Source organism: Oryza brachyantha, chromosome 3, assembly GCF_000231095.2.
Source record: "Oryza brachyantha chromosome 3, ObraRS2, whole genome shotgun sequence".
Taxonomy (NCBI): domain Eukaryota; kingdom Viridiplantae; phylum Streptophyta; class Magnoliopsida; order Poales; family Poaceae; genus Oryza; species Oryza brachyantha.
The window spans coordinates 29,351,169-29,377,736 of NC_023165.2; the positions used below are offsets into that span (position 1 = coordinate 29,351,169).

The window sequence follows — 26,568 nt, forward strand, 5'->3', positions numbered from 1 at the left end:
AAGACTACACAGAATCTTACAGCCAGCTTGTTGACTATATTATTAGTCTTGCTCTTAGAAATCTCTGGAAATTAAATTCAGTTCTAGTTGAATGATTCGTCAATCTTTACTCCTCTAACAATTTTTTGTTGTGATATTTCTAATATATGGCTTGATAAATCATTTGATATTACGGATTGAAATACTAATCTAGTAAGTATGTGAAGTTTTTTGTTGAATACTTTCTAATTTTTTGCACTTGCTGTTAGTAGCCATGAAGTCGATGTAATAGTATCTTCTTCCTGCACCTGTGTGAGAGGAATGGAGAACATGACTTAACAACTCTGGTCCTCTTTGTTTTGGAATAGACTTATTGATTTAAGATTTTAAGTTAACCTTTGGCTTATACTATCTTATAAACCGGTTGCTTAAAAACTACAAGAGACTATACCTCTCATTCAAATAAGCCAAAAAAAATATTTCCGACCTAACTTTTGGCTTAACACTATAAGAGTGGCTTATGGTTTCTAAAAAATAGATGAAAAGATGGACTAATCATTTAGGTTTGTGATTTTTAGCTTTAAAGTTGGCTTATAACCTAAACAAACAACGACTTAATCCACGAATCTCCCCTATAATTAGTTATAGCTCATGGCAGCTATGGAGAAACGAGATAAGATGAGGCAATGCGGTCCATCAAGCGCCACCAAGTTTGTTCCCTTGTGGCAGCTGCAGTGGCCAAAGGGTCAAGGCGATGCTCTCTTATGCCATCACATTTTGTCATCGCCCACTCAACAATTGCATGCCTTGATCCTCCATCAAAAGGACAAAAAGATTAGACGAGTGTTAATTCACCATTGCTATTAGCATGTCTTCTCATGTGATACTTACTTTCTACATAGATGGAAATGATATTCCAGTAATCCAAATGTTATCTATTTTTCTTCAATAGAAGTCCTCAACAATGGATAAACATCTAATTTTGAGAGACTCATATGGCTCTTCTGCATGATAAAGAAATGAAGTATGGCTCTTTTTGCATATGTAGTATGATGGCGGTGTTTTCCAGTGTACCCCAACGACTTCTTTGAATTTCGAGTTATAGCGACGGATGCCCACCAGTCCCCTTAGAAGCTCTGCACTTTGCCCATTTGTTTTGCAATCCTTAAATGCATGAAATTTACAAAGATTTTCATGTAGTTATCATTTGAAAAGCTAAAGAAAAAAATTTCGCACCGGGGAAGCTTGAGACAAGTCCTCTCATGATATACAAATTATAGATTTGGTTTCATATTTTTCATTTGTGTATTTAGTTTGTTGTTGTTGCATTCATAAAACATTGACATTGTCCAAGAGCCATCCACCACCTATATCATTCCATAACATGTGTTGCTACCAAAGACAATTGTCGTCAACACCGTATTTAAAAAAAATTAACCTTCGAAGGGCATATGAGGTGTCAGAGTGACAAAATGTAGAGGAAAGACCGTATGTTAAACCTAGCAAAATCTAATTTGTCATGTGGAAAAAAGATTTAATAAGGTTTGTATATGGGATTGTTATGACATAGTGATGTGGCGTGTTATCTTGACTTGAATTTTATTGGCTACGCCTACCCATACAAAAGAGAAAATTGTGTTGTGATTTATTTTTGATCCAAGGATGATAGCAATATGATAATATGATGGCCATATAGAAAAAAAGATGTAGTAGTTAAGCGATAAATTTTAAGATATTAAGACGACAAAAGTACAAATACACACAAATATAGTGTTGATGTAAGATCGAACTGCTCTCACTTTTTGCTTAGTTAAATGCTCCCGATACATTGAACTAACAAGGTCTCACCGTGTGGTAGATCTCAATACCTTATGTTAGTTGGTGGCCCATGCGTTGCATCGTGCATACCAAAGCACTTCACAGGTGTAAAAAAACTTGATAAAAGATGCAATGAAATTGCTAACGATTTGTATACACAAATTGAGGATACACGGAATATTCAGTAGGTTGCCAACATTTTGAATGGTGAAAACAAAAGGCTACAGACAAATGTAGAGCTGATGGATGGATATTGTTGAAATAGTGTAAAACAATGATTTGACATCGTTATATTTCAAGTTCTACAACAGAATTTCTAGCATGTTTGTTTCTAGAACAATAATTGCTTGGATAATAATGTGATATATTTGCATTTGAGTTTTAAATTATAATAACTGTAATTGGATGCCAACTATATATAAGGTATAGATTGGGACCAAGCCTTAATATTAAGTCATATGGAGCATGAATGCTAAATTCCATATCAGTTCATCTTATTTCGTTGTAGTATTTCATGTATGGATCAATGCACTATGGACCAATCCAGGGGCATGGCCTATATTAGGACGTGACTTACCTACTACAACTAGTTTTATTTTTTATTGTGTCATCCCCATGTAAGAGCATCACCAATAACTCTTCTATCTCATCCTCTATCTTAAAAATAGATGATGAAGGGTAAAAATAGAGCTCCAACAGAACATCTATCACATCCTTTATTTTTAGATATCATCTATATCAGAAGAAAGAAACTCTATATTTAGATGCTTTCTCTATCCTCCAAAGAGATATAGAGGATGCTATATATGGATGATTTACTGGAGTACAAAGATATATTAAGGATGAAACTGTTCTAGACGATCATCCAAATAAAGATATGGATGATCAAATTTAGATGAGTTGTTGATGCTATAATATAGTTTTTTTTACACGTACGTGGTCAAGATGCGGTATAATGACCATTTAATCATCGCCCATAAATATTTATGTTTTCTAAGAGTGCAACATAACTTATTCTACACGTAAAAGCTATTTAGTTTAAAATCTTCACAATTACGTCTAAAAAATACCACTTAGATAAACATATGCATGACTAAACGAATTTACTGGAGAAATACCTCAAATTTACGTAATAACTGAACGGTACACTCACAGATAAACTATAGCGAAGTAGTGAACCCACATGTGCTTATTTTGTATCCTATCTCAGATGGTAAGCATTTGTGCAAATGTGACGATATGTGCTAGATCAGTTCGTATTTTTGTTATTAGACGAAGATAAAACATAAAAAATGTCTGATTTATATGATAACTATTTTATAAAGTTTAAAATCTATAATATAAATATGAGATAATTAAATTTTATATAATTTTTTTAATAAAAACAAAACTTAAGTTTGGAAAATGTACGCGAAAAAATTGAGTAATAACAAAAGAAGGGCCTGCTTATTTTAGCTTAGAATTATTATAATCCAGACCTATTTATTTTAGCTTAGGATTATTATAATCTAAATTATAAAAAATTAAAATAAATGATTAGATTATTTTGATAGCTTATCCTAATCCTAATCTAGAGTCATGATTATTGTATTGTACTGGCTAAAAACTCCTTACCCAGTTACTCCAAATTAATTAGGCACACTATCATCTATTAACTACCTCACTTTATAATAATTTAACTTATATAAAGCTGGTTTAATGATTTATATTTTAACTATCATAAATGCAAAAAAAAAAGATAACCAGGTACCAGTGGCATGATAAAGTGGTTGTTTGGACCTAGGATTTTTTTCTTGTCACATCGGATATTTGAACGTTAATTAGGAGTATTAAATATAGACTGATAATAAAACTAATTGCATAAATAAAGACTATTTTATTAGACAAATTTTTTAAGCCTAATTAATCCACGATTAGCAAATGTTTACTATATCATTACATTAGCTAATCATGAACTAATTTCTCGTGAAATAGTCCAAAATATAAGATAGGTTTTATTAATAGTCTATATTTAATACTTTTTAATTAGTATCTGAAAAAAAAAAGTTACGAGGAAACAGTCACTCCCAAATTATCTTGTCCTGGTTATAAATCCGGTGACCATCACGCCCAACGCGCCGCACCGGTCCCAACCCAACCCAAGCCGGGCTCGTTTTGCTGCTCCGCCAAAGTAAAACCGTTGCGGCGATTCATCTAAAACCCACCCTCTCTTCATCCGTTTCTCCTTCCCATGGCGCCGCCGCCTCCCAACGCCAACGCCGCCGCCGCCCCCTCCGTCTCCGTCTCCCCCCTGATGCTCGCCGTAACGGGGTTCTCCACCTTCAGCGACAGGCTCCTCGAGTTCTTCAATCAGTGGGACTCCTTCATCCGCCACGCGACCGCCATCTCCGACGAATTGTGTGCCCTGTCCACCCCTGCCCCCGTCCCCGTCGTCGAGCCCGAACCGTCTCCCGAATCCGCTCCAGTCCCCAACCCTGTCCCCGCCGCCGAGCCCGTGCCCGCGCCTGGGCCGTCCCAGCCTGGGGAACCCAAGCCGAACGGCGGCGGCGACGACCCGTCGGCGGAGCATATGGGGCGAATCTGCGAGCGCATGGGCTCGGGTTCGCTCCTCCGCTTCGTCATCTCCCGCCTGGGGGACCTCCCGTGGCTGCTCCGCACGGTCCCGGCCGCGCTGCCCCGTGCCCCCAACCCCGCGGAGCTCGTGCTCCGGGCCATCGGCCGATTCTACATCCGGGCCAGGAGCAAGAACACCGAGGCCGCGTGCGAGCTCCTCCTGCTGTCGTACGTGCGCGCAGGGTGCCCCCTCCGCCCGGGCCGGGAGGTTGCCGACGACGAGCTGCGGGCGGAGGCCCGCGAGGCGGCGTTGTCCTGGCGCAGCCGTCTTGTGCGGTCCAAAGGTCGGGTCGCCGATGCGGCCGCCAACGACGCCCGCGGCCTTATTCTCCTCATGGCTGCCTTCGGCGTGCCCGTGGAGTTCCCGTCGCAGGAGATCTACGAGCTGTTGCATGCTGGCGGCGGCCTGGCCTGCGCCGAGGTGCTCAAATGCTCCAAGCTCTTCGTAGATAAGCTGCGTGGTGAGGGCTACTACCACCGACCGATGCCTAATTTTACCAATTTGTTACCTAACTGCAGCTATTCTCTTGCAGATGTTGTTGCTGATATGCTGGATAAAGGGATTTATCACCAAACTGTTGCTACAATAGTCGCATTTGAACTTCAGGATGCGTTCCCGCTTTCAACGTTAGCGACTTGTGTCATTGATAGAATTGGATGTACAAGGATCTAGAAAGTGAAAGACAGTGCCACCTACCAGGATCGGTATGTTTATCGTTTTCATACCATCAAGCTATCATTGTTGAAAACTGATTACACGTGGATTGCACGATTTAATGTTTGACCTGATATATTCTTTCCGCCATATAGAGTGTAAATAACACTGCATTGCCTTGATGCAAATCAAGCTGCACCACATTTTACTAAAAAAAATTATACAATGACACATTTAACTGATAAACGTCAACTTTCTCCGTTTTATTGCATCCATCAGGCTAGTTGATGTGCGTAATACAATATAGAGGCCCTTTTAGCGCGAAGACCAGAACAATGGCAACATTTAGATTCATACGACTTGCTGACATGAAATAACTTAATGTCACCACCCTAGAATGGCCTTAGAAACTATAAGAAATAAACTAAGATGCAAGTAGAAGTTCATAATGTAGCAAAAACTAAATAAAAACCATGCCACCTAACCAAATTTCTTCAATCTGTGAGCCAACTCCTTTTGCATCTGTTGCTCAAACATTGATGCCTCACCAATGTTAAACTCTTTTAAGTCAGCAGTGACATCGAACAAGCCTTCAATATCAGTGTCACCCTCACAATGGAAGTTCTTTTCTATCATATCTTTCAGCTCAGCAATATTGTTTGAGTCATTTGTTATCCTCCAAGTCACAGTCTCCATATCATAGCCATCACCATCATCATCAGAAATCTACTTTTCATTAGATGATATAACGAACTAGCTACAGGGTCCTCATCCATGTCCTACTCATCATCATCTTCACTAAGGGCAGCAGAATCTTGTTCATCTATAGTAACTCTGTAACTGATGGTGTGGAAATGTAGAAATCAACGATATTCTCCAGTAGGGACAAAATCTTACCATAGTAACTCTTTGGTAGCCTCAAATTTCACTTTTAGTCTTGTGGCACTGGTATATATTGTTTAGGCTAGAGGTTGCAGATTCACCCATAGTAGCAAACTGTAACTCGGGGTAAATTTTACTTGGTATATTCTTTAGGGATTCTTATGCAAACAATGATATTTTTTTCTCCTTTCTTCCAGCTTCAGCCTTCTCTTTTAGCTCTCTCATATGGATAGATAAACTCTTGAACTCTTCTGCCTTCGGAGTTTGTTCAACAAGTCTTTGAGTAAGATCCTTGTTCGGTTATTTTATTTACAATTTTTGTCCAGAATCCTGGAGCAATGTTGATATTTCAGTATCTTATTCCTTCAATCTTGATCTTAGAACCATGTTTGTAATATGAAATCATCAGCTTGCTCTTCAAATTTTGTTTGTAGGACTTTCAGCTGCAAAATGTCATCTTCGTACTTCAATACTCTCTTGCTTCTATCGACCGGTACTACTATATTTTGAGACTTTTAGGTACCAGCTTGAGCAGATTGCTCTTTGTTTCTTTTCAGAAGCTCTCCAAGCCCTTCGTTCTCTTGATTAACCCTAGCAAGGTCAATTTCTAAAGAATATAGCTGCTTCAGGTGTGGCATTTATATCAGCTAAATCTTCTTTAATTCACATGTGTACCCTTAGTAACTCATCAACGCCTCTGTCAATAACCTACAGTTTATCAATTTCATTACTTGCTAAATCAAGTTGTCCTTTATAACTGTTGCTAAATTGAACTTCAATATTGGAAAAATAGAACCAGATTCAGAATTTTACAGTTGAGGTCCCTCTGTATTTGTTCAATTTTTGTAATAGCATCTTGCATCAAACTATTTGAATTTTTCATTTCAAAAACCTGATCCCTCGGATGATTTAACTCTAATTTTGCTCATCAAAGGAAAGCAGGGACTGACCATTCTGAGTTCTGATCAAGTTGTCACATCAGGCTTGCAAGGGTAGACAGAAGCTCTTCCATCTCTTCTCTTGGCAAATTCCCATAACTAGATCTCAAATCAAGTTGTAAATCTCTGATTTCATTTTCCATATGCATTAGTGCTTTATCTTTAGATTGTTATGACTGGGTAATAGTTTTGTTCTCCTTCGCAAATTCTGCATCTGCTAGAGTTACTGTGGCCCTCTCGTGTTCCTCGACAATTGCAGCAATATCCTTCAACTTTCAACAAGAACTTCATCCTCACTGGTAAAGTGGTAATGTGTTACAATTGACCTTCCGTTTGTGCTAGCCTTGATGTTAAGTCAGCATTCATGATGGAATACTTTTTTAGAGTTAATCTTATATGTGTGCCATGTTTCGTAATTACCTCAAGATTCTCCATATGTTCCTTATATATATATTACCCACACTGACTTCGAAGGAAGGTGGTTCAATGGTATCATTTGTGCACAAATTTAGTATGGTGCGTTACTGAGGCGTAAGGTATACAGCCTCATCTTTTAGCTTATATTAAGAGTAAGCAAAACGATTTGTTGACAATTGAAAAATATTTTGTGGATAAAACTTTTATATACATGTTCTCAGTGATTTAAAAGCAAAGGATGAAAAATAAACTATGATTAAAAAAACCTTAAAATCAACTCTAAATTTAAGTTTTAAAATTCAAAATTTGGCTTATAAGTATAAGCATAAGCGAAAAGATATGTCTGTAGTTTGTATGTCACATGTGTTGCACATGAATTTTCCACTCATTAAGTAATTTCTTCTTTGAGCTTACTAAACAAATATCTTAGGGTGGTGTGTAGGGATCTGAATGTATCCACGGGAAAATGGGCCTTGTGTCTTTCTAAGAATTGACCTACACACTAATAAATATGGCCCTTTGTAGTATGGCAACTGCTCGTCATGGTGGTAACCCATGTTCATAATAATCATATTTCTATTAAGTCTGGCTTATAGTATAGCCATGAAACGATTTGTATGAGTAAATTATTCATGGAAATATTGTATTCATTCAGAAACCATAAGAAACTGAAGAAGCTTTACTCTATAGCAATGGTTACTTTGTCATTTTTAGTTTGGTTCATTAACTGAACCTCTAGGCAGCGTGCAATGGTGCACCCCAGCATCTAGTATAAAGTAAACTGTGATAAGAGCGACACAATTCCTTAAATGTGGTGCACCGTGTAATTTGCTCTATACTTGTATTTAATTAACTAGTGAGTTAGTATGTCTCTGTGGATGTGTATGCGTGTGCATGTGGTATATGTGTGCGTGTGCATGTGTTGCTGGCCTCATACTAATGTTGTGTAACTGTTTTCATGCTGACAGAGAATGATGAAGAGAAGTCGGCTGCATTGGGATCACTATCCAAATATGTGGACGATCACAAGCAATGTGCCCCAGAGAGTTTCAGTATTGATGATAGGATCGCGGTGCTGGAACAACGCCTCTGGGAAGCCACAACAAGCCATTTCAGAAACAAAACATAAGAGGACAACACAGGAGGGGTAGTGTAGAATGCACTCGAGGGCCTAAGTGTCCACAAAGTCCAGCTACTTCTAGTGCAGTACCTAACAATAATCTTGAAGGATAGATCAAGCCGCATATCTGTTCAAATAATTGAGAAGTCACCAAACAATGACGAGGGGTCCAGTTGAACCCTGTGGAAAATAGTATCGTTCAACCTAGCAAGGTCTGAAAATAGTATGTTCACCATATTTCTGCATGTTTGTTATGGGATTCATTTTTGGGTTGGGGGTCTGAAGCTAGGAAATGTGCATCACCCTTAGCATCAGTTTTGCCTTATTTGGAAATCTCAGTTACTTAGTCCTATACCAACGAGTCATGCAAATGCAACGTTGCTTATGCTTCTAACTATAATACTTATAATATGGCATGGATTTACATCATTACAAATCATTTTCATTAACATCTATTGCACTTATGTGAAGTGCATTTTTCGTTTGGGTGTGCTATTTATTGTGCTTTTGGGTCACCTTGCACCACCTTTAAGGATTCTTATCATGTTGCACCACATTCTGCTAGCAGTTTTTCAACCATCACCATATTTAACCAATAGACATTAACTTCTGCCGTTTGTTGCATTCGTCGGACCAGTTGCGGTGTATGCAAATACCAGCAAGAGTCCTCTGACACCAGAACAATAGCAAAAATAGATTTATGTGGCTGCTGAAATGACATAAACTTCATGTCATGGTCACGATACCTAGAATGGATGTTGCATGTTTCACACATTGTTGCAAACTTGCGTGAGGGTATAGGAAGAATGATCTGTGAATGTTCATGGAAGAGCTCATGGATTGATGTATTTTGATTTTTCCAGCACTCACTGTCAGCACATTAGTCTGGAAATCTAGTTCACACAGTTTTGTTTGAGTAGTTTACACGTTTATGCATAATGCATGCAACTGACGGTGTATGGAGACTCCGATAGTTGCAGGGCAAGTTCCACTTCGTCGGGAAAGTATTCTAAACCCTCGAGGGAGGTGCGTATTATCTAAATAATCATAAAAAAATTAAAAAAAATAAAGATAGATTAATATAAAATATATCATTACTTAAATATGTAAGTTTAAATATTACTTCTACAATCTTTAAAAAAAAATAATTTACTAGAGAGTAGTGATATATCTTATATTAATTTTTTTATAATCTTTTTATAACTATTTAGATAATATGTAATAGATAAGAGGAAATCTATTCGAGGGTTTAAAATCCACTCCCCCCACGTTGTCCTTACTGGAGAGGTTAATCCACTCCCCCACGTTGTCCTTACTGGAGAGCTTAACTTATCAAAAGCTCTCTAAACAACACTTAACTTTTCACAACTAAACTATAAAAGCTGATTTTCAAGAGTGTATTAAGCTATCTTTTGAACAATTAATTCTCAAGATCTAAATCTCTTCAAGCAGCCAAGTAATAGTGTCCTTCCCATAATCCCATTTGCTAGCTTACACTCCTACAGTGAAGCAGCTGTGTGTCCTTCACATTTGCTAGCCTGGGCTTCCCAAGCTCGATCGATCGAGCATGGAGGCCACCACAACCACTGGCTTGCTCGCGCGCCCAGTCACCGCGCGGCTCTCCGCCGCTTGCCTCCTCCCCGTCGACGGCAGCGCCGGCGCCCGCCGCCGTGCCCGTGTGGCCGTCGCGGCCGCGGCAGGCAGAAGCAGCAACAGCAGCAGCTACGTGGTGGTGCCGCTGGACGCGGCGCCGTCGGGGATCACGCGGCCGCTGGTGGAGATCCTGCGCGACCTCAACAAGCGCGTCCCCGACTCCGTCGTCCGCTCCTCCCGCCGCGCGTCGCCCTCCGGCTCCGATCCAGTCATCCCCTGGTACGTCCCATCCATCCTTTGTCTCCTTTGGTTTTGCTCGAGCTATCTACTCGTACAAGTGTAGATCTTGCCATACACATTTACAATAATTTACAAGCAGCACTCGCCTACCTGTTCAGGCTCATGTTCCGTAGTGTCAGTGAATTCATAGCACATTCTTAATTAGGACGATTTTACCATCCTTGAAAATTGAGGCACTAAATTTTCCGCTAAAAAATATGTTGTCTTCCTGTACTTTCTAAAAGACGGTAAAATTGCTCTCTTAATTAAGAAACACGGAGGAAAAGAAGTTTTTTGTTCCTTGCTGACATTTCACGGTTTGTTCTAGGTACCATGTCAACAGGATGCTAAGCTTTTATGCTCCAGGTAAACATACCTCGTGTCCCCAGTACTTGAATCTACTCCACGACCACGAGCTAACGATGCTCAACATTGTTGTAGTCAATTGTAATCACTAAACCGATGCCAGTCTAAACAAGTAGTGTGTTTTGTGCCTACTCTGAACAAGTAGTGTGTTTTGTACACAGAACCTGCACATGCAGCTTCCAGGATGCTGGTGTGACTTATCTCATTTCAGCTTATAATCGTTGCCTTCCCGACGATTGTTACAACTACAAGCTCCACCTGTCCTTTGTCTACTGAAATACTTAACGACTAAAAAGTCTTAACGCCTTTAATCGTTCCCGATGGATGCTAGTCACATTTCCCCGCCTGATCCATCCAGCCTGAGGATTCCATATATGCCACTCGAAATTGGCCAGTTCCCTTATATGTCACTCAAAATTAGTTTCTCCCTTTTGTCACTGGTTCAAGTTTTCTTATCCTTTTGTGCCACTCTCATCACTATACTGTTTGTTGACTGTTAGTTAAATGTTACTTTTTTTCCGTAAATGACCAATATGACCTCTCAATAGAAAAATGTGTAAACTTGATAAATTCATAACTAATTTATTTTAGATCTTTTTAGAGTGAACAAAATTTTGTTAGAACCAGTGAAAAATGTTCTTTGTATTAAAAAAGATTGTTGGGAAGCTGCATGTTTCATGCATTTGTTGAAAATTTATTTGTGATGGTAGTGGCAAAAAAGATTCAATTTTCATATGTATGTGTGTGTATATTCCAAGGGTAGTTTTTTTACTGTGAAGTTAGCGGTCAACGAACGGGTGGTGAAGTGTGGGAGTGGCACAAAATGGTGGAAAAACTTGAACTAGTGTTATGGAAGGAAAAAACCAATTTCGAGTGGCATATAAGGTATTCTCCCTTGAACCATGAACTTGAAATGCACTAGCCATGCCAACACTTAGTTCTTTACGCCATTCTTGGATTTCTACTCATACTATCACGTATTTTTTTGGGGAAACATCAGGTTGGTATGGAGAGGTCCGCGACATTATTTACACTAACGGAAAAGTGACAGTGATATATCGTGTCACAGTGCGAGGAACAGATGGAGAGGTAAGTTAAAAATGTTGCCTTCTCTTATATTACTGGATAATCATCAGATGAACAAAGTCGTGATGAGATAATGAGCATCGAAGTGAACAGGAATCTTTCGGTGCTATGAAACTAAAATGATACCATCGAACCAATTCTGCCTTAAATGTTTCCATGGATGCAGGTTCACAGGGAGGCAACTGGAACAACTTTGCTGAATGATGCACGGTTTGATGACCCCGTGGCTGCTGCAGAAGAGGCCGCATTCTTCAAGGCCTGCGCAAGGTTTGGTTTTGGTCTGTATCTTTACCACGAAGACGATACTCCGTAGAGAACTGCACTGCATCCACTTCATCAGCTCTGCTTGGGTTCTCACCTGTCACCTGATTTGGGTTCATAATGGTTGTGCAAACAATTGTGATCCATCAGTCTGTAGTACCAAGGTGTTAAACAATCATACATAATGGATTTCTCTTTATTTTCTGAACCTACATTTCTTGTACTAGAAATGAGTCAACGAGTCTCTGCCTGTCTCTTCTTTCTTTTTTGATACTGTAGATATGAGGCATTAAAACTGTCCACAATTGTTTTTCTGATTACATATAAAGAGCAAGTACACAAATACCGTGCAAGAGATGGAGGCCAGAATAAAGTCAATGAACCTCAATAAGTTCCTAATGAAAATGTTTCCATGCTCATGTAATTGTAACATTAGGATTAAACTCTGATAGTGAATTTATGCACCTAAATGTTCATCATAATACAAGTCAGAGTATCTCCAACATAGTGACTATTCTACTCTTCAAGCAAAAATATAACCAACTTAGGAAAAAAAACATCTAACAAACTCTATCTAAATGGCTAAGCCATGATTGGCCAAATGCCCAGGGGAGTGTCATTTTTCTAGGTTTTTAAAATAAAAAGGTCAAATGACATATTTACAAATAAAAAATAATTTACGAATATAACTTTTATATACGTGTACATAGAAATCTAAAAGCCAAAGCTGAAAAATATACTATAATAAAAAAACTCAAAATTAGCTTTAAATTTAAGGTTGAGAATTTAAATTTTGGCTTAAAAGTATAAGTAAAAACCAAATGGGAGTGTAGATTGGTCGCCAAAGTGAGCCTAGATATCCTTGGCATGCATGAGCCCTACCCCTCCCTCTCCTACACTCCTTTTCTTCCTCCACCTAACACTGTAGCGCTCAGTGAACGCTGTTCACGCGACATGACGGGTGCCAGCGAGAAACTAGAGACAAGACACCGATGATGGCGGTTGGGGTGATAAACTAAAAATAGGAAGATATTCCTTTTACTTAAAGTCAGAAGGATATTGAGGCTGATATGTGAGTCCCACCGTGTATGGATCCACATGTCAGTGACACAAGTCCCCTGACTTAGAGTCAGAAGGATCTCGTTCCCTAAAGATAGGGAGTAGTGTGTAGGAACTCATAGTGGCATCTCGAGAAACATTTGCTCTATACACCAACTAAAACTAAAATGTACACAACTACATTTATGACTAGAGATTAGGATTTGTCTCCCAGTAAGTAGAGTCATATTGTGCTAACTAATGACTTTATTACTGTATCATGGTGCTTCTCTGAATACCTATTGCTTGATAATCATGTCGAATAAACGGATCACCACAATATTACATCCGTCTCGAAATATAATTACTTTTAGATTCTTTAACAAGGATTAAGGTTGAGAAGAAAAAACTATGTCCCTTTAAATGAGTAATGTATGAGTATGAGAGGATAGGTGATAGATAAAGTGAAAAGAATTTAGGATGAGAAGCGAATAGTATCAGAATTACTTATATATTAGTAAAACCAAACTGATGTAAACCGCACCAAACTTGATTAGCCTGAAAAAGGTTGAGCATGGTCCGACCTGACCATGCATCGGGATGGTCTTAGCCTAGTTACTGAAGCACGAAAGCCCCCAAAACTCGAAAATTATAAAAAGCCAGATAAAGGTCAAGATCGAGCTAGGCTTGGGTTTTTTTTGCATAGGCTCGAGTCGTTTTTTTGGCCAGACTTTTTCTTAGGGCCGAATCATCCCGGTGATTTAACATGTCTAGATACACTATTAAAATTTTAGAAATATTTATATTTTTTTAAGAACGAAAAGGTTAAATGTGAAGCAAAAATCAAAGCAGTAACTCAAGGAAATTCATGCCTAATGCATATGCTAAACCGGAAGCCCATCAGATTTTGGACCTGCACCGTGCGCGCATGCGAACAGACCAGGGTCTGTGTCTCGCCACGCCTCTTCTCTCGAGTACGGGAGACGCAGGCGCCGCGCGCCGCCTCGGCTCTCCCGCCGCCGCCCATGGGCGACCCGCCGGTGCTCAAGAGGCCCAAGCTCGAGAAGGACGACTACGAATCCGCCTACTGGCCCCGCCCCGCCTCCAATGGCTCCTCCGCCTCCGCCTCCTCCTCCAAACCCCAACCCCCCTCTTCCGCCGCCGCCACGCAGGAGGAGGACGACGACATCGCGGAGGAGGCGGTGCTCGCCCTCATCTCCCACCGCGAGCGCGAGGTCGAGCGGTGCAAGCTCAAGCTCTTGCACTACCAGTCCCTGGTACCCCTCCCCCTCCTCCTCCCCTGGTATTTCCTCCTCTTATTTGGTCAGATGAAATGTAAAAGTTGCGATCTTGATCGCTCCCGATGGTCTCCGCGCGCCGTAGCTCGACACCGCGGAGAAGAAGCTGACCGAGGCGCAAGACCGGCTCGCCCGGTATCGAGATCGCAAGGCTCCGCCACCCACCCAGAGGGAACCCAAGCCGTCGCTGGCACCGGCGACCCAGAGGGACCCCAAGCCGCCGCCACCGGAACATAAGGCCACGGAGCAGTCGGGGAGGCCGCAGCTTGTCATCCCGGGGGCAAACACTCGACCGGCCCCGCGCCCAGAGCCCATGCCTGGGTTGAAGAAGACCGCCGCTCCGTCATCCTCCTCTGCACCGGCGCCGCTGGAGCGGCCAAAAGCAGTGGAGAAGAAGCCTAAACGAAAGATTGGTACTTTCGTTTGATTTTCCTGTTTAGGAGAATTAGCATGTTGAGATTCGTTTTTTCAGATGTGCTAATACATCGGGCTGTGTTTTTCTGTTTACAGAAGAGAAGGAGCATCAGAACTTGATTCAGAGCGTGAAGAAATCATCAGCCACGGTGCTTAGGTTCCATGGTGGTACCGTGGTCTCGAGCCAACATAAGAGGAAGCTTAGGTGTCTTGAGCTATGCCCTGTCAACGATCAGCTTGTTGTTACTAGGTATGCTTCACGGGTCTATTTAATATATGACATCGACCTAATGATTATAGAAAAGAGGTTAGCGACGCCAAATTCTCCACATTTTAATGATATTCCATAACAATTTGGTCAAATTTCATGTTAATTTGGAAAGATGTCAAAGAACAATGGATGGGACATGCTTGGAGAAAAACAAATTGTGTTATGGTTGCCTGATTGGCTTCAGCATTGTTCCTCCTATCACTTTTACCTTCCGGAAGTCCGGAATTTTAAATCTTGACAGCCTTACATGCACTTGTTGGATTAATATTATTTTTAATAGAGAGCAATCTTCTCTTGGATCAAACTTCTTGCTTGCTTTCCTGTGTGAGTGTGAACCTACAATGGACCCTTGCATTGATGCAATCTTTAGCTGACCTTCCATTTCCCATCAGTTTCCAATTGTGTTATCATGCTCCGTCAGACTGTTTCTATCTATGTCTTATTTTCGAACATACAAGTATGAAACATTTTAGTTGCCTTTTTCCCCCGAACATAGTCTAATGTCTTACTGGAGTGTAAAGATACTAGTGAAGTAACAAGGCATTCTATGTCATAATTGCAACTAGGCCTTGCTGGGTATCAAAGTTACAGTCTATTCCAGGTTGATAATTCCAAACAACAAACAGTACTTATCTTTCGAAAGGATAGCTAGATAACTATCTGGATAGCCCGAACATGGGAATGAAATTCTTTCGGTGCAGGATGCTAGTAATGATGTGGTTGTAGACTAGGAGTTCCAAGATATAATGCTGTTTAGATGGATCTGCTTAGTTAAATGGCTTCCTTTCGGGTTTTTTTGTTGACCTGTGAGCTGTGGCTGATTTAATTTAATCACCATGGCATTTTTTCCTTACTTTTGCTCTTTTAAGAACTTTAATCTTGTACATTCTTGTGATGCAGTGCATTGGATGGGATTATTACTCTGTGGCAAGTGCAGCCAAAAGGGTAGGCCTCATATTACCCTGATTTCTTATCATACTGCAATTTAAGTTGCTTCTAACTGACTTCGCTACGAATAGGAGCTTTAGGCAAACGATTTTTACTCCATTGTTATATTGACATAAGGCCTGAAAGTTCATGCACTTGATTTGTATTGGAAATGTGGATTTAGTATTTGTTTATGAAGCACACATTCGTGGAAGCACATATCACTTAAAAAAACACACACATTAGCACTTCTGTATTTTCTTTTACCGTGCATAAAAGCTAAGTTAATTTGTAAATCCTCTCACTTTTCCTTTTTGGCATTGCCTTGCCTCATGCAGCTCCACAATGCTGCGATGTTAAACCCAGCACCTAAGAATCACAATATAACCTCTCTGCTTGTATGGAAAACAACAGAATAGGTGGCTGTAAAGGAATATGCCAATGCTTCTACCAAGTGGTATTTGAATACTGATATGACTAAATCCCCCAAGCAGTCCTTCCAGATGTGTCGATGAATGGGTGGGCTATTAATTTAAATAATTATACTTAATTTAAAACATGGTATGGCATACGGACATTGAAGTCATGACTTCATACACTTATTAGCATTTAGCACTAAATGACTTCTAACTTCCTGAATCTCATAGGACGTTTAGCAAAAAACAAGCCTATGTGGAAATATAATACTAGGAATTGATGTAGCCATAAGAAACTATGAAGTGTGCAATCTGACCTTAACCACACTTCTGTCCATCTGGATGGTCTAAGCATGAATTTTACAATCACATATGTTACTTGCAGACCGTCCATCTCCTTGCTTAGCACAACAGATTGCTTATCTCCTAAGCGTAGATGGCCCGAAGATGTAGCTTGGCATCCAGATGGTGACACACTTTTCGCTGTGTACACTGCTGATAATGACGACGTTCAAGTTTCAGTCATGAATCGCAACATATCAGGACAAGTAAGAGCTCTTTTAAAAAAAACACATTTCTTTACATCCCATTGCAAGGTTTTCTCCATTCAACGAGAACGCTCATTACTGGTTGTAATACAACTAAACTTGTTCCACAGACAGTATAATTGCATGAAACTCTATCAGTTTAGCTCACCTTGAATTGGCAAACTGATAAAAAAATGATACCTGAATGATTTTTCCTAGTGGCATTCTTTCTGCAAATTTGGTTCTAAATATTTCATCATCTTAAATTAGGTCACCACATGATAGGAACTAGAGAGGTAGTCTAAGTTATTCATGTAATCATGCTCTGAGCTTCACCTCATAACATGCAACTAAATGCCAGTTAAATTTGTACTGTGTTTTTTATGCTTGATGCTATGATGATTGGCTGCTGATACTGTCTCCCTTGAATTAAAAACAACATCACATTAACTCTTTCTAAATGATCAGTTGATCACACAAATGTCATAAGTTATGTGGCTATCTTGTGCTGTTTCACTCTGGGCAAGGAGACACTAAGGGCTACTGCAATGTGTTCAGTTCATTTGAAATATTGAGGAATCCATCATGATTGGTTTTAGTGTTTCTTTTTCTTAAAGAGTAACATATGGCTGTCTTTTTTAGATAATGGACGTTTCAATAAGAACACATGATTGTCTTTATTGGAATATTACTAAAAAGTGTTTCATAAACTTTTTCCCTGAAACAGAAGAAAGTTACTTTTCTACCAGTAAAGCCTCATACCAAGGGAAACATTAACAACATAAATTTCATGCCTTGGTCTGATGTATGCTTTGTGACTGGTGGAAGTGACCATGCTGTCATACTTTGGCAAGAAAAAGATGATTCATGGAACCACAAGAAAGTGCACAAGGACTTGCATTCTTCTGCTGTCATGGGTGTTGCTGGATTACAGCAGAAAAGTACAATATTATCGGTTGGCAGTGACAAGAGGATTGTATTATTTGATCTTAAAGCTGGAAGGACAGAGTCCAAGAACCTAATTGATAACAAATGCATGAGTGTATTACCAAATCCATGTGATTTCAACTTGTACATGGTGCAAACAGGGTAAGCAAAATTCAAATGCTAGTTCTTTGTTACTGGTTGGTTGAGTTTCATTTTACACATCAGCGGAAGTAACATGCTGATACACCAGCTTTTGACAGTCCTAGCATTCCAATTAGAGCTCAATCCCCTGTTTTAGTGAATTCTGTCTACTGAGATCATGTAGTTATGTAATTATGTGGAGTTGTTTCCTGTTTGCCTTTGTTAATGATTGTGCTGCATTTCTGAAACCTGATATGTACCTTTCCTTTTTTCCCTGACAGGGCACCAGGCAGGCAGCTTCGGTTGTTTGACATTAGACTTAGGCAGACTGAAGTTCATACACTTGGCTGGAAACAAGAGAGCAGCGAGTCTCAGTCGGCTCTTATAAATCAGTCATGGTCTCCTGATGGTTGGTACTTATCATCTGGCTCTGCAGACCCTGTGATCCACATCTTTGACATCAGACACAATGGTCAGAACCCCTGCCAGTCAGTTCAAGCACACCAGAAGCGGGTGTTCAAGGCTCTTTGGCACCAAACAGCCCCAGTTCTAACCTCTATATCTTCTGACCTTAACATTGGAATCCACAGATATTCGTGAGACAACTATCTTTCTGGGGCCAGTTTTTGTTGCAATGGAAAGGCAAACCTTTTTGTAGCGAAATAGGAGACTCTCAGAGCATCAAGTCATAGGAATTTTGTTTGTTCACATACTGTGCATCAGTAGAGTTCCAAATGGAGTGACTGATCCTACTAGGCCGCTGGGTTTCCAATACGGCAATACCAATGCTTCTGAATAGATCGCAGTGGCCCAGTTAGATCAAATGGTTGTTCATGTTACAACATGTGCAATTTTTGAGCTGCTGCCTTTGTTGTTGGAGTTATACTCTGAGGATCCCCAATCTGAATGTTTTGCTCTTGTTACTTGTATAAACTTAGATGAGGGATCCCATATATATATATATGTTGACAGCTACTGCTGCATGTCTGTTTTGGTTCAATTTGGTGCATTGCAACCATTTCTTAAGTTGAAACTGATGATAGCAAGTGATAGGAACCAAACTGTTCAGAACATACTGTTTGTGGTCTGAATATTGCTGTGTACTAAGTTGTCCAAAGCTACGTTGGCAAGTCTAGTTCCTTTGAGATGTGCTAACTGACTAAGCTGGCATATGTCTCTTGCCAGTCATTTTCTTTCCACCAGTCTTCAAATGCTATGTGACAGATTTACAGTTATAAATAACCTGTTGGTTGAAGAAGTAGAAAAATCACTTTGAAAGCTTTCCAAATGGACTGAATTTTAATTAATTTGATTTGAGAAATGATGTGCTTATTGGCGAATGTTGTCACTGGACAGAAGCCAAATCTTGTCGCGTTAGCAACCATGCATTTGGTAAGGGAAGCGATTCCATCCGCACATTTGTTATCGACATCCCTATCTGACACCTATCTCCCTGGATTCTCCATGCTTTCTCTCACAACCTTGCATGGCACCTCTCTCTCTTTCTCTTCTCTTGCCCCCACCCCAGCTGTCTAATAAAGTTGCTGAACATACCATGCACCACACCCCACGGAATGAAATTCTAGAACAACAACATAACCATGAACTACTTAGTCACAAATCATCATCAACCAAACACTTAAAATACATCTCATCAATGCAGTACCTACAGGCTAGTAGTATACTAAACACTCGATACATGTCGTCCTATATTGAGGCACCGATCATCTTCAGGAGGAGTTGATATCTAAAACTGAAGGTTAGAAATTAGGCTAAAAATATTTATCTAACAGGTTCCCGGACTTATTTACACAAAACATATTTCTTAAGTTGGGTATGTTTTGTGTAAATAATTTTTTTATAAAAATATTTTATGATTTTCCAGAGTGAAACTTTAACTTTGTAGTAGTTCAATGATTTTTTTTATACTGTCAAATAGTTATCACTCGATCATTCAATCTCCGCAATCTCATACACCACCTGAAAACAAAATAACAGAGCCTATCTATTTATGCAACAATATGTTTTTGGCCACAAGAAACAGTGATTTGGTGGAGAGAGCGATCGATGTGTACAAATTGCAGTCACCCAATTAATCGTTTGATGTGTTATTACTGGGTTATATACATAATAAGCCAGTAGGCGAAAGAGAAATACACGGGAAGCCTCTGGTTGGTCGCACTCAAATAGTACTCCCCTATTCATTCATCACCACCACCTTATCATCATCACCACCACTAACCACAGCTCCACTGCCTCTGCCTCTGAACCAAGAACACACTGCCCTCCTCCACACGACATGGCTTCTCAAGGTAGGCCAAGAACCCGATTCGTAGCTCGCTCTTCTTCTTGCTGTTTAATTACTTGTTCGATTCTTTCTTTGTTTCGTTCCTGACAAGAGAAGAGGATGATGAATTGATGGTTGTGTGTGTGTGCAGAAGAGAAGACGAGTGTCAAGCCGGAGGAGCCAGCGTCGTCGGTGGCGGAGGAGCAGCCGCCTCAAGCTGCAGCTCCGCCGCCGCGCAGGGCTGTGCCGCCGCCGCCGGCCAATCCCTTCGACTTCTCAACCATGATGAACTTGCTCAATGTAAGCAACCACGCTGCCGACTTAAATATAATTTCTTGAACTAATATTTGACAATTTGCTACTGATTACTCAAGAAACTAATAATTTGATGGAAAGATGGATTGGTTAATTAATTATACAGTTCATTGAGTAATTAGTTAGGCCATTGATGAGCAAAGATTAATTTGGAGGAAAAAATTATGAATAATTTGCATGTAATTTAATTTGTTTGTAGCAGGATCCAAGCATCAAGGAGATGGCGGAGCAGATCGCCAAGGACCCGGCGTTCACGGAGATGGCGGAGCAGCTGCAGAAGACGGTGCAGTCGCCGCGGGGGGCGGCGAGTCCGGAGGCCGCGGCGGCGGTGCCGGCGCTGGACCCGACCAAGTACGTGTCGACCATGCAGCAGCTGATGCAGAACCCGCAGTTCGTGGCCATGGCGGAGCGGCTCGGCAGCGCGCTGATGCAGGACCCGGCCATGTCCACCATGCTCGGCGGCCTCACCAACCCGGCGCACAAGGAGCAGCTCGAGGCCCGCATCGCCCGGATGAAGGAGGACCCCTCCCTCAAGCCCATCCTCGACGAGATCGAGAGCGGCGGCCCCGCCGCCATGATGAAGTAAGCTTCAGCTTCAGTTTCAGCTAGTCACCTCGACATCGCCATGGCGATGGTGCCGTGTTGATGCTACCTCAATCGTCGTTGCGTCAGGTACTGGAACGACCCTGAAGCGCTGCAGAAGTTCGGGCGGGCGATGGGCGTCGGCCCGTCGAGCGAGGCAGCCGCCGCCGCCGGCGAGCACGAGGAGGCGGAGGAAGACGCCGGCGAGGAGGGCGAGTACGAGGACGAGTCCATCATCCACCACACTGCCAGCGTCGGCGACGTCGAGGTTTCTCTTCTTACTACCAACTTACTTTCTTTCCAAAAAGAACAAAAAAATTGCATCTTTACTCCATCCACGACACGCATTGCGCATCAGGGCCTGAAGAAAGCATTGGAGGAAGGCGTGGACAAGGACGAGGAGGACTCGGAGGGGAGGAGAGGCCTCCATTTCGCCTGCGGCTACGGCGAGGTGCGTACGCAACCATGGATGCAGCAGCGAGGCTCGTCAGTCGAGTGAATCATCAATGTCGTCGTCTTCAGCTATCTAATCGAAGACGATCGATTCGTTGCGTGCAGCTGCAATGCGCGCAGGTTCTCCTGGAGGCCGGCGCGGCGGTGGACGCGGTGGACAAGAACAAGAACACGGCGCTGCACTACGCCGCCGGCTACGGCCGCAAGGACTGCGTCGCCCTCCTGCTCGACCACGGCGCCGCCGTGTAAGAAAAGAATCCCCATCGCATTCGCAAATTCTCAACCATTGCCATCACTTGCCATATCTACTCCGATTGATGTACTTTGTGGCGATGTGCAGGACGGTGCAGAACCTGGACGGGAAGACGGCCATCGACGTGGCGAAGCTCAACAACCAGGAGGACGTCCTCAAGCTGCTCGAGAAGCACGCCTTCGTATAGACACAGCAGACACAAAACAATCAGAGTTCAGAGACATGCTTCTCTTCTTCTTCTTCTTCCCGGTTGAGTTCGCCTGCGCTTTCTCTTCCTCCAAAAACATGTCTTTTGATCGACGCTTCTGTTCATCCGCAATTCACTCTGTATCTGTAATTCTGTATGTATCGAAGAGTCCGCGCTAGATTATCGTTTTTGTTTCACTTTCAGGGAAATGTGAGATTGGATTGCTATTCTATTCATCCTTACAGAGTTTTGTTTTAATTAATGAATAAGGAAGAAAAAGAAAATATTTTGTTTCAGTGTTTCTGTCTGAATTTGACGTCTGTTTTGTACATGGGGCTGCTGCTATTTGGATCCACCAAAATGTTCGGTTTTAAATTCAAAATAAAGGAATCAATCAAATTGTGCACATCTCCTCACGAGACGTGCTCTGCCAAGGACAATCTCGCCGGCCGTCGCCACCATGGCCGGCCTCCACCTCAAGCACCGCCGATGCATCGACGCCGCCGCGTTGTTTGTTCGCCGGCGGCGATACCAGCACCTCCTCGCCCTTCGATTCCTCTTAAAGAAGGGCTATTTTTGTAAAATTACACGTGACGACTTCTGCTTTGACTCGATCTGGACCAGCCACACCCTCGATCTGAGCCGCTAATATTCGATCCGACGGTTAGGGATCCTATTCGGGATTTCGGGGGCGTTATTAAAAGTATAGGGACTATTGTGCAAAACTGCCTTTTCGCCCTCCTCCCTGTGCTCGACGGAGCGCACATGGCCGGCGCCGCCGGCTTCTTCCCCCGCCATCCTCCGCCTCAATGTCGGCGCGGCCGCGTGTCTCGCACGCCGCCGGCTTACTTGCGACGTTCGCGCCGGCCACTTCCGGGGTCGACGACGCCGCCGCCACCTTGCCCGGCCTCCATGGCGATCTGGTAGCCGCGGCCTCCGGCGAGTGGAGGCGCTGTTCCCTTTTCAGCCCTTGGGTTGGTTGGAAGGCGCGTCTCTTCACGGACTCAACGGTGGGTGGTGCGATCGTGTTGAAGGCTGGCCGCGTCGACCGTGCCTGCAAGTTGTTCGACGGAATGAGTGGCAGTCATCCACAGCTGCAAATTTCAAGTATATTTCTTTTTTTCTTGGCAACACGACCAAATTTGCAGCCTGTCCCTTTGAGAAACGATCTCTTCTCCAGTACTCCTTTGACAAAAAGAATTCGATCTTGCAAGTATTAAAAATCTTAACAGCGGTATGATCAATATTTTCTTAGGTATTTTATGACTCTGATTGCTGCTTAGTTTCTTCTTTTAAAAAAAGCTCCATCTTTTGATTCTTTTCCCTCGCACCTAGTATTAGATTTAGACTAACTGCCGGCCGGCCTATCAAAGTCTCAATTTTGTCTCTGTGTCGTCCTGTCCACTTCGCTCAGATTCCTCCCTCCTAACCTCTCAGCCATTGGACGACCATGGCGGCGCCGCGCGAGCCGGAGGTGATCCGGGACAAGGCGGCGATGCGCGCGTGGTCGCGCCGCCGCCGCGCAGAGGGCAAGACCGTGGCCGTCGTCCCCACCATGGGTTACCTCCACCGAGGCCACCTCTCCCTCGTCTCCGCCGCCGCCGCCTCCGCCGATCCCGTCGCCGTCGTCGTCACCATCTACGTCAACCCCAGCCAGTTCGCTCCCACCGAGGACCTCGCCACCTACCCGTCCGACTTCGCTGGTGACCTCCGGAAGCTCGCCTCCACCGGTGTCGTGGACGCCGTCTTCAGCCCCGCTGACCTCTACGACCGTGGCACCGGTCGCCGGGCCGCCGCCTCCGGTGGCGCGGTCTCGTGCTTAGAGGAGGAGGCTGGGGATGGCCACGAGACATGGGTTCGGGTGGAGCGCCTGGAGAAGGGCCTTTGCGGGGCCAGCCGGCCCGTGTTCTTCCGAGGCGTGGCCACCATAGTCTCAAAGCTGTTTAATATCATCGAGCCGGACGTTGCTGTGTTCGGGAAGAAGGATTATCAGCAGTGGCGCGTCATCTGCCGGATGGTAACAAACCTGCCAATTTTCCTTTCTACTTTTTAGCCATATATGCGGTAAAATTTTGGACTTATTGCTTTGTTCTAGTACACTAACAACAACTTCAAGGCTCTATGCTGATTCATATAGTAGGGAGTTAGGGGGAAAAGAACAGCATTGTGGACGATGTAGGATATCTTTGATAATAACAGACAAGACTGAGTTTTGGGCTTTTGGCTTATCAACGAGAAGGCTGAACCTGAAGTAAAACTAGTAATCCAGATTTGTGCACAGGAAAATAACAGTCCTTTTGCAGAGCAAGATAATTGTTTTTTTTATCACTGCACCAGTAGTCTAGATGTTGTGAACAGAAAAATAATAATCCTTTTGCGGAGGAAGATAATTGGTTTTTATCACTGCACCAGTAGTCTAGATGCTGTGAGCAGGAAAATAATAATCCATTTGCCAAGCAAGATAATTGGTTTTATCATTGCATCTCTTCTTGTAGTTAGTGATTCTTTTCAGGGACAACTTGATATGCTTAGTTACAAGTTACAACTACTTAGGGAGCAGCATTTGTTTCAGTTGATTACCACAATGTTTATTTTCAATTGATGCTCGAAAGGCATAACTTGTATTTCTCTGTTTTGATTCTTCAGTAACATTTGAATTCATAACTTGTAGTTAGTAATTTTTGTTAGCTTGGAGTATCTTTGACTTGCTTATGTTAGTTAAATATGCCCATGCTATTTTCAGGTTCGTGATCTTGATTTTGCCATAGAGGTAATCGGATCAGAAATAGTGCGAGAAACTGATGGTCTTGCCATGAGCTCTCGCAATGTGCACCTATCACGTGAGGAAAGGGAAAAGGTTTGTTTTTACTGTATTTCAGAAACACCTGCAACAGAAGTTTGCTTTGTGTGGTTCAGTTCCATCTTCTAAACTGTTTTGTCCAATGGATTGTAATTCCTAGAAACCTTTTTGCATTTGTCCTGGTAAGGAATCAATCAACATTGTTCTGGAGTCTACATGTAAACTTCCTAAAATAACTTTTATAATTGTCGATAATGATGCCACTGTGGTATTGCTTTCAGAATTCCTTTTACAAATAATCAGGAAGATGATGATAGTTATTAAGTGCATAATTTTCTTTTGGGAGTATAAGTTAGAGGTGTCATACTCATATCTTCCTTTTGTTTTATTTGTAAGTGCATAGTGGAATCTTATTTACCAGCTCACACAACTTCTGTATTCACCTCTACTCCTTTTCGCTATGGACTTGCCAAAGATTGTGGTTATTTGTTTTGTAGGCATTATCTATCAGTAGATCACTGGTTGATGCTAGAACTGCTGCCTTGAATGGAAACACTGATTGCGAACAAATAAAAAATAAAATAGTTCAGACCATGACCGAAAATGGCGGTCAGGTTGACTATGTTGAGGTAATGATGGTCTTTTTGTCTTTGTTGTTCAATTTCTACCTTCTCGTATTCTTAGAGCTTCTCTGTTACTTTTCTTGATGCTGGTTGTCCCCTACAGAGCCTTTGTAATCTATATGACATAGTAATACACTTGTACAGTTTTTAGCGTGAGACGACAAAATTCAGTATATTATCTTGTCTACTCCACTATCTAGCACAAGTGAACAATATACCGGCATATACTGCTGTCTTGATAAAGAAAATCCCCATGTGGTTATAAGTATGGTGTCATTTCTCTAGGAAAATTTATGGTAAAGTAATTACATTGTCTTGTATTAATGCTGAACGGGCTTCTGATTACAATGCAGATCGTGGAGCAAGAAAGTTTGGTCCCTGTAGAAAAGATGGACGGCCCTGTGGTCATTTGCGTTGCCGCGTGGTTTGGAAAGGTTAGGCTGATCGATAATATCGAAATCGATACACGATCCTGAGATTTTGGGGACTCGATGTTTGCTGTCACCTTGGCATTGCGTTTGAAACATCTTGTACACTGCAACAATCACATTGGAGGAGGTTATTTATAATGCAAACTGGCCTTAAGGTATGATCTGGAATGCATAGCAATGCTGTAACAGGGGAAATCATGTTTGTTATCTATCAGAAGTTCAGAGCATATGCCAGTTCGGGCGGAAACTCCTTTAATTTCAGCAAAATGATCCAAACTTCTTTTGAGAAAACAATTTGGAGACGGCCTCCAGACTTACCCGTGATTATCTGCTACTACCTGGCTAAATATTGATGAATCTTTCTTTGATCAGGCAGGAGAATGTGGATGGGCTACTGGCCAGATATATCTCATGATGGCTGCTGGGAAATTACAAAGCCTTCAAAATGCTAATAAAAATTGGCTGCTGGGAAATTACGAAGCCTTCAAAATGCTAATAAAATTGAAATTGGTAGCTTGCACAAGGCCTCATGAGGTCCATTGTGATCCCAGTTTTGTATCGATTAGTTTACAGAAATAGAGGATTGGTCCGAAACAAAATTAAATTCGTAATAATACTCAGCCTCAGTAGCAGTTAGAGTGACCATGAGATGGTTAGTTAGTCAGATTTTA

General features: G+C 41.9%; 5 protein-coding genes across 9 annotated transcripts; all 5 read left to right on the forward strand.

The window, feature by feature from the left end:
• Positions 1–3,925: 3,925 nt before the first annotated feature.
• On the forward strand, positions 3,926–9,014 carry LOC102715835 (inactive protein FRIGIDA). The gene is given in 6 exon segments (XM_015835806.2): positions 3,926–4,871; positions 4,944–5,066; positions 5,069–5,119; positions 8,271–8,392; positions 8,394–8,447; positions 8,449–9,014. Coding segments are annotated over 6 exon segments (1,281 nt in total). The 5' UTR covers positions 3,926–4,027; the 3' UTR covers positions 8,536–9,014.
• Positions 9,015–9,649: 635 nt separating this feature from the next.
• Positions 9,650–12,379, forward strand: LOC102708608 (DNA repair RAD52-like protein 2, chloroplastic). Of its 2 annotated transcripts, none has more exons than XM_040521626.1 (4): positions 9,650–10,294; positions 10,623–10,660; positions 11,440–11,545; positions 11,661–11,748. In XM_040521626.1, the coding sequence occupies exons 1-4, from the start codon at positions 9,990–9,992 to the stop codon at positions 11,695–11,697; spliced, it is 486 nt and encodes a 161-aa protein (XP_040377560.1). In that variant the 5' UTR covers positions 9,650–9,989; the 3' UTR covers positions 11,698–11,748. The 2 variants fall into 2 exon arrangements, with proteins under 2 accessions (XP_040377560.1, XP_006652026.2); XM_006651963.3 differs by lacking the exon at positions 11,440–11,545 and adding an exon at positions 11,913–12,379 and having other exon boundaries at positions 9,668–10,294; positions 11,661–11,749.
• A 1,599-nt stretch (positions 12,380–13,978) lies between these two features.
• LOC102716110 (U5 small nuclear ribonucleoprotein 40 kDa protein-like) lies at positions 13,979–19,208 on the forward strand. Its single transcript, XM_006650842.3, has 7 exons — positions 13,979–14,322; positions 14,429–14,756; positions 14,854–15,007; positions 15,929–15,973; positions 16,757–16,919; positions 17,626–17,987; positions 18,248–19,208. The coding sequence occupies exons 1-7, from the start codon at positions 14,071–14,073 to the stop codon at positions 18,564–18,566; spliced, it is 1,623 nt and encodes a 540-aa protein (XP_006650905.2). The 5' UTR covers positions 13,979–14,070; the 3' UTR covers positions 18,567–19,208.
• Positions 19,209–20,156: 948 nt separating this feature from the next.
• Positions 20,157–22,339, forward strand: LOC102716392 (ankyrin repeat domain-containing protein 2A-like). Of its 2 annotated transcripts, none has more exons than XM_015835263.2 (7): positions 20,157–20,278; positions 20,405–20,553; positions 20,768–21,150; positions 21,241–21,418; positions 21,509–21,601; positions 21,709–21,848; positions 21,944–22,339. In XM_015835263.2, the coding sequence occupies exons 1-7, from the start codon at positions 20,266–20,268 to the stop codon at positions 22,041–22,043; spliced, it is 1,056 nt and encodes a 351-aa protein (XP_015690749.1). In that variant the 5' UTR covers positions 20,157–20,265; the 3' UTR covers positions 22,044–22,339. The 2 variants fall into 2 exon arrangements, with proteins under 2 accessions (XP_015690749.1, XP_006650906.1); XM_006650843.3 differs by having other exon boundaries at positions 20,158–20,278; positions 20,771–21,150.
• Positions 22,340–22,815: 476 nt separating this feature from the next.
• On the forward strand, positions 22,816–26,524 carry LOC102716668 (pantoate--beta-alanine ligase). 3 transcript variants are annotated; one of them, XM_015835264.2, is made up of 5 exons: positions 22,816–23,150; positions 23,458–24,060; positions 24,787–24,900; positions 25,341–25,472; positions 25,820–26,524. In XM_015835264.2, exons 2-5 carry the CDS (start codon positions 23,494–23,496, stop codon positions 25,940–25,942), a joined length of 936 nt encoding a protein of 311 aa, XP_015690750.1. In that variant the 5' UTR covers positions 22,816–23,150; positions 23,458–23,493; the 3' UTR covers positions 25,943–26,524. The 3 variants fall into 3 exon arrangements, with proteins under 3 accessions (XP_015690750.1, XP_040378580.1, XP_006650907.1); XM_040522646.1 differs by having other exon boundaries at positions 23,481–24,060; XM_006650844.3 differs by lacking the exon at positions 22,816–23,150 and having other exon boundaries at positions 23,418–24,060.
• Positions 26,525–26,568: the final 44 nt, after the last annotated feature.

Coding starts and splice junctions, on each gene's coding strand:
- LOC102708608 (XM_006651963.3), top strand. CDS start 9,990: ATGGAGGCCACCACAACCACTGGCTTGCTCGCGCGCCCAGTCACCGCG. Junction 10,295..10,622: donor TCCGATCCAGTCATCCCCTG/GTACGTCCCATC, acceptor GGTTTGTTCTAG/GTACCATGTCAACAGGATGC. Junction 11,750..11,912: donor TGCGAGGAACAGATGGAGAG/GTAAGTTAAAAA, acceptor CCATGGATGCAG/GTTCACAGGGAGGCAACTGG.
- LOC102716110 (XM_006650842.3), top strand. CDS start 14,071: ATGGGCGACCCGCCGGTGCTCAAGAGGCCCAAGCTCGAGAAGGACGAC. Junction 14,323..14,428: donor TCTTGCACTACCAGTCCCTG/GTACCCCTCCCC, acceptor CGCGCGCCGTAG/CTCGACACCGCGGAGAAGAA. Junction 14,757..14,853: donor GAAGCCTAAACGAAAGATTG/GTACTTTCGTTT, acceptor TTCTGTTTACAG/AAGAGAAGGAGCATCAGAAC.
- LOC102716392 (XM_015835263.2), top strand. Junction 21,602..21,708: donor TCGCCTGCGGCTACGGCGAG/GTGCGTACGCAA, acceptor CGTTGCGTGCAG/CTGCAATGCGCGCAGGTTCT. Junction 21,849..21,943: donor CTCGACCACGGCGCCGCCGT/GTAAGAAAAGAA, acceptor GGCGATGTGCAG/GACGGTGCAGAACCTGGACG.
- LOC102716668 (XM_015835264.2), top strand. CDS start 23,494: ATGGCGGCGCCGCGCGAGCCGGAGGTGATCCGGGACAAGGCGGCGATG. Junction 24,901..25,340: donor CACGTGAGGAAAGGGAAAAG/GTTTGTTTTTAC, acceptor TTTGTTTTGTAG/GCATTATCTATCAGTAGATC. Junction 25,473..25,819: donor GTCAGGTTGACTATGTTGAG/GTAATGATGGTC, acceptor ATTACAATGCAG/ATCGTGGAGCAAGAAAGTTT.